Raw genomic sequence first — 13,739 nt, 5'->3', positions numbered from 1 at the left:
ATAACACTTTTTTGTATTAATTTTGATAAAAAATAATAATATTGATATTTGAATATAATTTAATCTTGTTATATTATTTATTTTGTTTGTCTCAAATATTAAACAGGATGACATAATATTATTTATTTTGCTATTCTAGTTATCTCACTCTTATATTTTATTATTTTTTATCTTATCATGTTTACCTGTTCATAAATCTAATACTCCAAAAAAAAAAAAGAAAAAAAAAGAACACCACGGTTATATTAATAACATCATAAAGATCTTACTTCTCGCTAAGAATCAAGATGGCAATAGGTTAATAAACTAAACCAAACGTATAAATGATAGTAAATGCTTCGCATTGAACAGATCTTGTTAAGGGTAAATAAATGTATTGAGGATTACCGAAAGAAAATTTCCAACACATTTAACTGTAGTTAAAATTGCCATCACCATCCTTCACACATACAAATATCAGCTAAATCAATCACATTTGTATTCATAGTTAATTTTTCATGCTATTTGGTACAAAGAAAGCAAATGCAGCACAATATTTTGCTGATCCTGACATGGTTCATTACTCAAGAGGCAATGAGCACACATTCTATATCTCTGCCAAAGCAACAATGGCAAATACAAACTAAACTTGGCATATCTGCTGCAGGTATAGCATCCCCTCCAACAAAACAACTGAAGCTAGCTAGTGGCACAAAACTAAGCTAATGGCTTAGGAGCAATAATGTCATCATGAAGTAACTCTTTCCTACTATGTATAGGTGAAAAACTTGACCATTCTACCAGAGTTACTTTGTCCAATCTTAGATAGACATGCCCTTTGGAACAATTTTGTCTTTGAACCACATGTAAATTGGCACAAGCACGAAGTAAGTGGCTGCTATTGCACCAAGAATGAACCGCGAAAGAAACACAAATGGATTTACAGGCTTCTTTACATCCTCTACCTTGGGACCAAGCTGCATAAAGGCGTACAAAACCATACTTCAAAAGTTGTACTAAAATTAAAACAGTGGAAAATAGAAGTAAAGTATAAATTTAGTGTCCATTGGATACAGGGCAAACTTGGGAAAATTAGACTAATAATGCATAACATTCCTTTCGTTCGGCTTCCCTTAATTCCCACTTTCTCCTTGCAATTGATGATCAATTAAACAAACTAATAGCTTAGCAACTCCATTATAAATTTTGTAACTCTTTACTCAAGGGATATAAGAAAATTGTCCTGTTTATTAATGGATAGTTATAATTGGCTTGTTTGGAAGTTATTTTAACTCATTTTGTACACTTTAGTTAGATTGTTATTTCACTTACCCGCTGCTTTTATATATATGGAGTTACTCTTGTAATCATATTATCAATTTGAATTCAATTTCTTATCTGACTTCATTTCCGTTTTCATCTTCTAATATAGTATAAAATCCTATCCAGTTTGAATATTAACTTCATGTATGAGATGTTCAGTCTTGGCTGTGAGGGGGGTGTTACGAATTTAAGATGTCCCACATCTTATAAGAATAGAGTCAGAGTACTGTTTATAAGACTTAGGTTAGACTAAGTTTACAAAGTAGGTCTATTAGTGTTGTTACCAATTAAAATTAGAGTTTTATTTTAGTAAATTTTACATTTAATGATATCACAGATTACTAAGGTAAAATCTAAATTTAATTGGTAAACACAACCCAAGTAATTGTACTAAAGTTTTGTCGTTTTCTTATGTCCTTTGACAAATTTTGCATCTCTCAAATTTCCCCATCATCCTATACACAGTTCGTGGATCCTTTTCATCAACCTAAAGCTACATAAGACCATCATAATTACTGCTATCACCTTCACCACCGCCACTTCAAGGAACAAGAGTACAACATCAATAACAATCAAGTCTTTAACTTATCAGGTGAGGTCAGTTATGTATCACACGACACCATTGAGCTTGGTCAAAAATCAAATTTTCAGAAATCTGGTTAATCAAAAAGTTTCTTTTAATAACTTCAAAGAACAAGAGTAATTAAAGTTTTTTAGTTTCCTTTTTCAGAAAAAAGATGACATATCAGAATTGGAGAGGTGAGAGAAGTAAAACCAAATTAATGTGGCCACAAGTCATGGATCTAATAGTTCTAATAGTAAAGGCGAGGAGTTTCATAGAAATAGGTCATTGTTATGGATTTAATGAAAAAGATGAAGAATACAACTGAGACAGCAACTATTTAGAAGTAATAAGTGATGTATGTAGGCTTAGTAACATGGAGGATACAAATATCAGTGTAATAAAAATAGCATTCCAACTACAAACTATAACAAAATGATGTATGTGACACAATGAAGTTAACTTGCTAAACTATTCTAACAGTAAGTCGATACACAGCAGTACTGACATCTCTGGAAAAAAAAAATTGAGAGGTAAGGGAGATTCAGGAAAACTTTGTGTGAGTAAACTGAAGGGAGGAACAAAGGCAAATCATCACTCCTGACACAGACTAGAACTAACTCCCAAATTCATCTAAAACTGTAACTGCAGATTCCATTCAGATTCCTAAACAGAATTTTAACAACTCACACCTCTACTTAAAATACCACTAAATTCTTTGTTTTGTCTGGATACAGTATACACATTAAATGTTAAAGTCAAAACATAAATTTAGTTGTCACAATTTTCTAAGAAAAGCAGAAATATTTGAAGGCACCAGTTTTGAGGGAGCAAAGTATCAATTTGTTATATTTAATGTAACAAATTAAACAACTTAGCAACAAAACCTGGCGTTATGTTGATTTGTACTTAAATGATAAGTTTTGGATATATAGTCAATAGCCATATGTTCCCAATAAATACCCTACCAAATAATATGAATCCTGTACTGGTATGACAGACTAGCTATTGTTTGTACTACAGTTTGGTGCACTTTCATTACATGTTCACAAAAAGAGCCTCACAGTTTGCGAATAGCAAGTATGCATTTGTTTTTGTATGACAAGCAAAAGCTGTAATCTTTTATGAATTTAAAGATAAAAAGGAGAAGAAAGAAAATTCATTACCTTGAGGGGAGAGTCTCCTGATAAAGGCTTCACACCTGTCACAGAACAACCCATGATCAGGCCATGCCTACGCACACCACGATACCATTTTGGACCAATCCTTTTCAGCTTAATGTCTTTGAAACCGGCCTTTTTAAACCATTCAATATACTCCTCCTCCTTGGGGAAGAGCATCCACGCATCTGCAAAGAACCGAGACAACCAAAATGTTGGGTATACAGGACCAATAACACAAGCTTTGCCTCCTATTTTCAGCACTCTGTATGCTTCCTTAATGCCACGCTGTGGGTCTGGCCAGTATTCAATACTGACAAACACAATGATATTTGATAAGTCACAACAATACACTTAGTTCTTCAACTAGTGAACCTCTCTACTCTTGTTTAGTCCCCGACTTCATAAAACTTTCACAGCTTGTAAATTGTTACAAAATGTCATTCATTTTTTTTTCCACTATATTTTTCACTGACATTAAAGACTAAAGTGAATGATATTTTGCTATATTTTATAAAGGTAGGTACCTAAGTAAAAGTTTGATACTTTTAGAGACTACAGTCATTGATGCTTACAATCTCACAGATCAAAGCAATGATCCTTCAGTCTAAGATTTCTTGTTCTAAAGTTTAGACTCACATCAATTGGGCATCCAGCTAATCCTATTACATAATGTTTAATCAAAACTATATCTCTATGCAAATTCAAATTTTCAAATTAATTAATCAGATAAGATTTTTTAATTTAAGGTCCAAATCTAAACCAGAGAACTCATAGATAGCCATAGCCTTAGCTCTGATAAATTTCCCAACTGCAGAACAGTAAGAGACAGAGGAGCATATATAATTTTGTCACCTTCCAGCAGAAACATATCTATCTGCATAATCAGTAGGAAAAGGAAGATCTTCTGCATCTCCTTCAATTATCTTGCACTCTTTCAAGGGTTTTTTCTGCTTAGCCTTGGCCAGCTGGTGAGGTGACTGGTCAAGAATTGTAACATTTTTGGCATCCACATGCTTCACTATGCCAAGAGTGGTGAAGCCAGTTCCTCCTCCAACATCCAACACTCTCATGTTACGGTCATAGAGATCAGCAGGCTCCAATGCCTCATCTCTCATATCTTCAGTCCAGTGACCAGGGTTTATGACATGATCATACACAATGGACAAAAACCTGTAGAACCAAAATGCTTCCTTCTTGTGTTGAATGAACCTAGGCTGAGAAGCAGGTCTAGAAGCTGAGATGCTACATGTGAGTGTCATGTTTCTTCTGACACCCTTTCTGAAGAAGCACTTGTTGTGAATGTTAAGACCTGCTGAGCCTAACCCGTGTGGAGCTATGCCATTAATGAGCTTTGGATTTTGAGCTCCATTGAGCATTAAGGAGGCCATCATGAACTAATATGAAAAAGTAAAGAAAGTTGAAGAAATGCTAATATAACAATTTGAATGAATGGAACATTTTGGATTCAGTGTGGAATTACAACAAAAGTGGAAACAAGCTGCTGATAGTTTATGTCATGAAAACAGGACAGGATCTATTGGAGTAAAGAGAGGAAGAAAGTTGGAAAAGGGTGGTAATGGTAAGTGGCGTTTGTGCGGTGAGAGATAAAGACAGAGATGGGTGGTGACACGTTTAACAAATGAATATGCACCACATAATCCTGGCAGTTGATGCCTGCCCGTTGAGGCCTTGCCATCACATGAATTGGCAGCGCTTTAGATTATCTTTAGTATTATAGTAGCACATACGGTAAGAAATTACTTTTATTCTGTGTGAACGAAGAAATTACTGTTTAACCAGTTAAAAAACCGTATCTTATTATTACTCAAATGTCGAGCCCAAAATTAACTTCCTAGTGTAGAGGAGAATGAATGCTATTTATGTTTTCTGGGATATAAATAGAAAAAAGTTTATTTTATTTTGTTCGGTTTTAATTCTGAACAAAGGTCGTGGGATGCAAGCTTAAAGTAGAAGTAAATAAAAAAAAATCACGCTTTAATTTAATTTATTCTATATCTTAATCTTAACCTTTTCGTTTTAATTTAGAGGCAACCTCCATTTAAATGAAGTTCATTATATGAGGACAAAATGAGCAAACTGCTTCAAATTTTTGTAAGGAAATATTATAAGTGCTTCCCTTTAATACGATGGCTAAGGTGGTGTCTAGAGATTGTTTCTTTGGAGGTATACGCATGGTAATGACCAATGGGAGTAAAATGGAATTGTTTATTAAAATAAATTTTAATTTTCAAAGTTTATGGAATGTTTTAGATAGGACCATAGGAAAAAAAAAAAAACTTAAAATAAAATTTGAGCCACAAGGGGGCAATCGAAAAACAAATTCTAGGAAAGAAATACGTGTATAAATATATTTTGCTGATGTATTGGAAACAAGGAAAACACTATTCAGTCCTTACACTTACAGAAGAGCTTGATATGATCATCAATTTATCACACAAGTTTGCGTATTTCCATATTCAGAACACCGTCAAATATGATTATTAAAGATAGGGTGGTGGAGGAGATTAAGGTCTCCTCGGCATTTCAGATGGTTTCGGCAGATTAAGGTCTCTGTATCTCTGCCTTCAAGAAAAGAAAACGCCATAGTATCTCAGGTAGAAGTTTCTGCAAATTTAAGTTTCCTGTATTTCAGATGGTTTTGGAACTTCCCTGAGCTGGACGGAGTTTTCAAAGCAGTGAAAGAAACCATAATGAGGGAATCTCTCATACCACGTATCTTGCATTACATGTGTATCCCAGTGTTCCCCACTGCTGCTCTTCCCATACTTGTGAACCCAACCAGAACTATTGTGTTGTTCGCCCCAAGTTCGGTTCCAGCGCTCTCCATGCTTACCTTCCCACCAGGTCTCACCCTGCTTCACACCAGTTCCATTTAGATCAAAATTTTCATCCCATTTGTCACCCCATTTCTCCCATCCACCATCCACTGAGCGTTCAGCCCATTTGTCAGTGTATTTTATGCTGCCACCATGCCCGTCATATGTTTCACCCCACCTGGAAAAGACAAGGCAAACCTAATAAAGAACGGACAAGAATGGAATATAAAGATGTACAAAATAAAAAATAATAATCCCTATTGCTTAAGATAAGTGGAAGTTCTATCACTAGCAATTTCTTTGTGAGAAAGCCATTTAGTTTCATCAAAATCTCAGGGAAGGTTGGGGCACAGGGTAGGCTTGGAACAAGTCCAAAGGAAAAGGAAAGGAAACTGGACAGAATTGAATGCAAGCAAAGAATAGAGGTTGCTCTGCTCATATTATAGCCTTTCACCTGTATCTCATATGAGAAAATCAAGCTCCAAGAATAAACCTAAACATATAATAAAGCTTAGAACGTCATATTTGAATAATACATATCAAATTTTATTAAATACTTTGACAAATTCATAGCTTAGAAAGAGTGACAATATGACCGAAAACATATTCCATGCTTAGAGGATTCAAGCTCATATTCTAATACAGTTTTCTTGCCAGTTACCTTTCATGCCAAACATGCGCGTGCCCAGGATCAAGGAGGGTGTTGGGATCAATACTACACCACTTGTGTGCCCACTTTTCTGCTTGACCAGACGCATTGTAGTGTTCCCACCATTTTTCATGCCACTCATTACCTTTACCATTACTTCCCCACTTGTCTGCAGTTTTCTCAATATGCATAAACCCATTTTCCTGCAAGCAACAATCATACTCAGTATGATTTTATTGAAATGGACGTATTTGTTTTCCAAGACTTTATGGTCAGAGCTAAAAGTGCTGAGGCTACAGGCACAGCTGATGCATTAATAGTTGGCAACGAACAATAATAACAGATTACACAACAACGTAAAAAGCAGGTGCCCAATTCCACAGCAGAATGGATGTGTCAACTTACAACGTAAAAATGACTACCAGAAATATGCTAATCCGATTTCAGTAAACTATATGACATTATAATAAGAAAGACACGTGAAAATTAAAATCTATCAAATTATGCTAACCTGGCGCATGGATTCTCTCCAAAATTCACGCCAAACATTTCCATTAGCATCACGTCCTGATTTCTCAGAACCAAGTTCCTTATAGCCAAACTCGTCAGAAGCCTCCCAGAACTTCTCTTGCCACTCAATAGCTTTGTCAGCACTAACACCTCTTGTCATTGTCCATCTGCAAATAACACCATCAGGTCTTCGCTCCATTCCTGTGTCTTTCCACCATCTCGATCCATCCGGATTAAATCCAATGGGTGATGATTGACTGGCCTCACTAAGGGCACGAGCTGCTTCAGCTGCATAGCCAGAAGATAATGCACCACGACTCTGTTCCTCTTCCAAGGAAGGTGACTCTAGACTGGAGGTGGAGGCTTCAACCTCTAAAGATGACTGCAAGGGTGGAAGAGTAGCACTGTGCTGGCTTTGAGGAAATAAACTCTCAAACGGAATAGAGAGATATTGTGGCAACCGTTCCTTCTCTGCAACAGGATTGGGCAAGTTTGAATTAACTGAAGATTTACGATCTAACTGCAACCCACCGGCGTTATCTGAAGGCACATCAACCGGGGGTGACCACGACCAAAAATCAGGGCCAGGTACACCATCTCTCCTAGTTCCTGACTCTGGCACGAGAATGCCCCCATTCTGCAATCCCATGCCCAAACCTGATTCTATCACATTATCAAAAACAAACAAAAGAATACATTGTCAATATATAAGAAATCAATACTAACTCTCTAAAGTATAATAACCATTCAGAAAGAAAACCGAATAATGAATTGATTTCTTATGGAATAAAAACCCACTCAACAATATAATCTTCAAAATTCACAAACGATGACTAGAAAATTTAATTTAAAAATAAAATAAAAAGACATCGAAATTTCAAAATAATAATAAAGTAAAGAAACAAAAGTATTGATCTCTTATTCTTTTAACAATTTTGCCAAAGAGTGCTCAGGAATACACAATAAAAAATGAGTCTTGTTAACCAGTGTCCTTAGGTAGTTAAGGAATTAAAATGATAAGATTTTATTGATAATTGTCATGGACTGCTATGAAAATCACAGGGAAAGTGTATTTCTTATATTTTTCAACAAAAATTTTCTATTGTGGGCACCGGTTAGCATTTGTTATAAAAATTAATAAATAGTAAGTTTTTAATAAAAATTATTATTAATGCATCTTTTATCAAAAAAAAGTCTTTCAATTACGTGATATTTTGTGATTTCTAATGAAAAATGGTCATAGATGGTTTCGGTTCCAGATACAAGTTAGAAAAAAGACAAAAAAAAAAAAAAAAAATTCTTTTAAACTTTTTCCGTTCTAGATTATCAAAAGAAAGCGTCGACAGTCACCAGTATTCCAACGTTACTGTGTCGAAGACGTAAAACAGCATTGCTCGTACCCTACCCCTATCTATCTATAGCCACAAATCACAATCTGCCGTTGCGATATTCAATTATCGAAAACAATTAGCCAAACGCAAACCCTACGAACGAAAGAAGGTTAAACTAATTGAGATTCATTCATTAAAAGGAAACTGAAACAGGTAAATAATTAAAATTTACCGGCTCGTTGATTAGTAGCAGTGTCGGAATCGGCGTCACTGCGTTCCTTAAGAATGGCCCTGGCGGCGGCGATTGCGGCTGCGGCGCGATCAATGACCTGCATCCTCTGAACCCTGTCGCGCTCTTCGGGGGAAACTTCGAGAAGCCTCTCGAAATCGGTGGTTTTCTTCTGGAAATCGTTCTCAACAGCGCCGTCAGAGTGATAGGCATGATCAGCGATTCTGCTGAACTCTGTGGTTTTTCTCTCTCTCTCCACCGCTTTCTTCCACATGTCAAGGTACGAGGATTCTCCTGCGCTCCCTCTCACTCTCACTGTCACACATCCTCGCTTTCCTCTTCCTTGCTGTTGAAGGAGGTGCACCCATCGGTACGGTGCACCCGCAGCGCAGGTTCCGAGATTCATGGAGACGCTGAGAGAAGAGTGAGATGGTGAAACTGAAAATGGCGGTGAACCGTTGAAGATATATACGGTGTTTGTTGGAATGGGGAAGGCTAAAATGTTCAGTGGCAATTCCGTAAGTGAGGGCAAACGTAGAGGGTTGTTTTATAATTCTCTTTTAGAAAAGGAAACCGACATTGTCTTGGAGTTCAAGGGAGGTACCAAGTTACTGTATTTTATTTAGTATGCTTTCTTACAAAGATCTTGTTTGCTTTATTTTTTTATCTCATTTTAGAAGAAAATGTTTGCTCATTTGTTTAATTTATTATTTTTAAAAGTTTAAAATAATATTAATTATATTTTTTTACCTTAGTTAAAAAATTAATTTCAAATTAACTAATTTAGTCATAGAGAAAATGTTAAAGGAATAAATAACAAAGAACTTAATTAATTGTGAAGGTATAAAAAATAAAATAAAATTTTAAAATAATTGAGATGTTTATTATATAAAAATTTATGTATCATAATTTTACAGAACAAACAAAAATACCTAGCCAAATCCTTGATCTTAGGCTTTTTGCTAAGCTACTTAACTATAAAAAGAAATTATATTTTTAAACATTAATTAAAATTTTAAACATAATCATCAAATGTGTTTTATATTAAATAATTTATATTTTAATACAATAAATATGTTATTTTAAATTAAAATTTTACTTTTATTTTTTAATGTAAGTTACAGACTCACAGAGTCAATTTTGTTAAAACATTTGAAAAAAATTGTAGGATGGTGCTATTATTCATGTATTCGGCTTCATGGTGAATAAACTAAAACAAGACTTTTTTGGATGACCACGACACTGCTCCAAAACATGAATACGCATCCCGATGTATTTTTACAATCATATACATCTCCAGCAAAATCACTATCTAAATAGGCTATGAGTTGCTTACAGCCCATTTCTTGTAGAGAATCTCCAAATTAGTTGTTTCCTTCGTATATTTTAGCAATCTTTTTGCTACCAACCAGTGTTGGTCTTTAGGACAAAACATGAACCTATTAATAAGACTCACACCATACATCAAATCAGGTTTGTTTGTAGTTAAATACATAAGGTTGTCAACCACCTGCTTGAACATACTTGCATCAACCTTAGCTCCGTTCTCGTCCTTTGACAATTTGCAGCATGGAACTATGGGGTTCTTCACTATGTTGCTTCTGTCCATGCCAAATCTTTCTAAAACTTCATGAGCATACTTTCTTTGACACACATAAATCTCATCAGAATTTTGTAGTACTTCAACCCCTAGAAAGTATTTCATCTTGCCCAATATCATCGACTTCTTAAACTCTTCAAATATGCTTTTATTATCATTTTCTGTAAAGATTAAATTATCAATATAAATAATGTGACATATTTTAGGTTTATATTTATAGTTTTATTTTAATTTATAAACACTTTTAATATGCTTTATTTTTATAGTTTTTACCATTTTCTATTTATTGAAATAAATTGGGCCTATTACAAATAAATGCTTTAATTTTATATTTTTCGATAATTCTGACATTTGACTACTCTTTTAGCCATAACTTGTTTTACAGATATCATTTTTGGCTGATTCCAGTTGTATTGGATTCTATACATCCAAGGCTTTAAAACACATATATGGATCGCTGGATTTGGAGTTGATTTCAATTTTTTATGAATTTTTGAAGTTGAGACAGATTTGCTAAATATTGTTGCGAGATTGCATTTGAACCCTTTGTAATTAGATAATTATATTTGGGCTTGTAGTTATAATTAAGGCCCGAATTTTGGCCATTTAGTTTGCCCTAATCAGAGCTTATAAATAGACTAATAAGGTTCTGATTTAAGAGATGAGATTAAACACTTGAGCTTTTAAGACTTGCCCAAAATAAGAATCCTTGTTTTTACTTTCTCTCGAACTCTCGTTCTATTCTCATTCTTGCGTGGGTTAAGTGTTTCGATGGAAGGCTAAATCTCTTGTTCAATCCACGAAATCCAAATGTTGTAATTCTGACTTAAGTTCTGAGCTAAATTACTTCAAGTTTGTTCTCTTTTTCTCTCTAATCTCAAAATTGTGTATTGCGATTGTGATTAACTTTTCTGGTGTTAGAATTCAAATTAGGACTCGATTGATGCTCTAATTTGATAATTAATACAAATTAGGTTAAATGATTATTTGATTTAATTCATAACTCTGTTCAATTAGGTTATTCAATTGAATTAATAATTGAATTGGATGATTGTTCAAACGCGAATTTAAATCTTTAGATACTGTAATAGTCAGAGTTATACGCATTTGGTATTCTATGGATTGATGTTTCTTAATTCATCTTTACACAATTTTATTATGTTCATAATTTAATTCAATTAATTTTCAATTTTCAAAACTCCAAAAATCTTATTTTCATTTTTTAAAAGAAAACTTTAAATTGAATTTGATTGAGAATGTGTCTCTGTGAATCGACCTAGGTTTAGCTCTATATTACAAAATCTTTAAAAAAACTTAGTTGTTTTGATAGCGACTTGGCATCGTCTATCAATAAAGACTAATAATTAAAATTTTATTTCCTTCCTTTGAATTTGTAAAAAGGGTGTGTTCATATTGATACTTTTCAAAGCCTTCTTTGGTAAAATACGACTCAATCTTGTTGTATCAAGCTCGTGGAGCTTGTTCGAGACCATACAACATCTTATTTAGCTTATAAACCTTGTGCTCCTCCCCTTTCTTTTCATGTCCTTGAGGCTATTGAACACTTCCTCATTAAGTTTACCATACAGAAATGCGCTTTTTACATCAAGCTGAAAAATACTCCAACCTTCTTAAGCTACAAGGGCAATTACCAAACATATGGTATCTAGTCTTGAAACTGGAGCATTAACCTCTATGTAATCAATCCCATATTGTTGTTTATATCCCTTTATTACAAGTCTAGCCTTGCACTTATCTATCTTACCATTTTCGTTGAGTTTTGTTTTAAAAATCCATTTAACTCCAATGGTTTTCACTCCTTCAAGTAGAATAGTCAACTCCCATGTTTTATTACGTTCAATGGTCTCGATCTCTGCATTCATGGCATCTCTCCATTTCTTGCGCTTCACAACTTCTTCGAAAGTAACAAGATTAGCTTCTATGAGAACTGTCATCGCACTCAAGTCTTTTTCTTCTAACAAACCTTCTCTAGTTTCATAATCTTGCATCCAACATGGAACTAGTCTTGCCCAACCTTCGGCTGGACCCAAAGAAGTCTCATCATATAACCCGCTAAAAGTTAAAGGTGAGCTAATGCCACTTAAACCAACTCTATTTATGCCATTTGAATCAGCTTCTTTATTCACGTTAATTTATGTTCCAGATTCCCTTTCATTCTCTGCTTCATCACCTTCCTTACTATCACCCCATTCTAACACATTGTCCTCAAAGACAATGTCCCTACTAACAATTATCTTCTTAGAGACTGGATCAAACAAGCTATAGGCTTTTGAGTCATCACTTACTTTTAAGAAAACACATTGAATGCTTTGTCATCTAACTTGCTCATTTTATTTATCTAGTATGTAGACATGAGCCAAGCACCTACAAACCCTGAAATACTTGACTATAGGCTTTATTCCACTTCAAGCTTCCTCTGGAGTTCTATTTTGTACAGCAAAAGTAGGACACCTGTTAAGAACATGCACACACCATCTCACAAGTTTTTGCCAGAAAGCCTTTGGAACCTGCTTCTTAATGAGCATACAACGCACCAAATTCATCATACTTCTATTCTTCCTCTTCAAAACTCCATTTTGTTGAAGAGTATAGTTTGTGGTTAATTGTCTGGTTATGCTATTTGTCTTGCAAAACTCCCTAAACTCATTTGAGATGAACTCACCACCTCTGCCAGACCTCAAATATTTAAGGTAGGCACCTTTTTTTTTTTTCAACATAAGCCTTTATAACTTCTAAACATGGTAAAAGCCTCTGATTTTTCATGTAAGTAAATTCAAGTCTTACTACTATAATCATCAATAAAACTCAAGAAGTACCTCTTAGTATTGTTTGATGCAAGCTTTATAGGATCACATATATTGGTATTCACTAGTTCTAGCTTCTGTGATGCCCTCCATAGACTTCTTATTGAAATGGATTCCCTATGCTACTTTCCAACCAAACACGTTGTGCATAACTTTGCAGGAGTTTTAAAAGAAGACTAGTCACTAACCATCTTTTTATATTGTAGGGTTCTCAACTCTCAACTATTCAAATCTGCAATGTCATAAATAACTCTTTTTTTTTGTCACAACTTGAAAACAAGCAGTGGCTTTGGGCATCATCGCTACAAGCATAATAAACATCATGTTTGCACTCATCTCGCACTAAATAATTAGACCCTTTCTAGGATGAAAAATTTTGCACATCCCATGTTGAATCAAAATTGCCACACTATTTTCTTGAAGTTGCCACATACTTAACAGGTTATTTTTCAACTCAAGAATGTAATAAAGTCAGAAATTACCTAAGTGATGCCATTCACTTACATTTGAACATTTCCTTTCCCACAATTGCCATCCTTGAGTTATTTCCTAGTTTCACAGTCTACTTGAATTGAACATCCAAATCTGAGAACCATTCTTTATTCCCACTCATGATTTCTACATCGTGAATCATAGAACCAGACTTCTTCTCTGAGCATGGTTATGTTCTGCATAGGACATTAACAGCAGTTCTTCTCCTTCATCTAGTTCAGCATAGTTGGCTCCATTTT

General features: G+C 34.6%; 3 protein-coding genes across 3 annotated transcripts; all 3 read right to left on the bottom strand.

The window, feature by feature from the left end:
- Positions 1-349: 349 nt before the first annotated feature.
- Positions 350-4,605, bottom strand: LOC113871244 (2-methyl-6-phytyl-1,4-hydroquinone methyltransferase, chloroplastic-like). The gene is made up of 3 exons (XM_027508206.1): positions 3,880-4,605; positions 3,031-3,337; positions 350-956 (listed from the first exon to the last, which is right to left on the bottom strand). Exons 1-3 carry the CDS (start codon positions 4,416-4,418, stop codon positions 801-803), a joined length of 1,002 nt encoding a protein of 333 aa, XP_027364007.1. The 5' UTR covers positions 4,419-4,605; the 3' UTR covers positions 350-800.
- A 768-nt stretch (positions 4,606-5,373) lies between these two features.
- Positions 5,374-9,102, bottom strand: LOC113871305. The gene is made up of 4 exons (XM_027508335.1): positions 8,587-9,102; positions 7,025-7,686; positions 6,526-6,716; positions 5,374-6,042 (listed from the first exon to the last, which is right to left on the bottom strand). Exons 1-4 carry the CDS (start codon positions 8,987-8,989, stop codon positions 5,661-5,663), a joined length of 1,638 nt encoding a protein of 545 aa, XP_027364136.1. The 5' UTR covers positions 8,990-9,102; the 3' UTR covers positions 5,374-5,660.
- An 802-nt stretch (positions 9,103-9,904) lies between these two features.
- On the bottom strand, positions 9,905-10,303 carry LOC113871488 (uncharacterized mitochondrial protein AtMg00810-like). The gene has a single exon (XM_027508583.1). It carries the CDS (start codon positions 10,301-10,303, stop codon positions 9,905-9,907), a length of 399 nt encoding a protein of 132 aa, XP_027364384.1.
- Between the last annotated feature and the right edge of the window lie 3,436 nt (positions 10,304-13,739).

This window comes from Abrus precatorius, unplaced genomic scaffold (assembly GCF_003935025.1).
Source record: "Abrus precatorius isolate BTA unplaced genomic scaffold, Abrus_2018 Scaffold7, whole genome shotgun sequence".
NCBI lineage: Eukaryota > Viridiplantae > Streptophyta > Magnoliopsida > Fabales > Fabaceae > Abrus > Abrus precatorius.
Note: the sequence above shows the minus strand (reverse complement) of the source record. Positions and strands in the feature narration are given on the sequence as shown.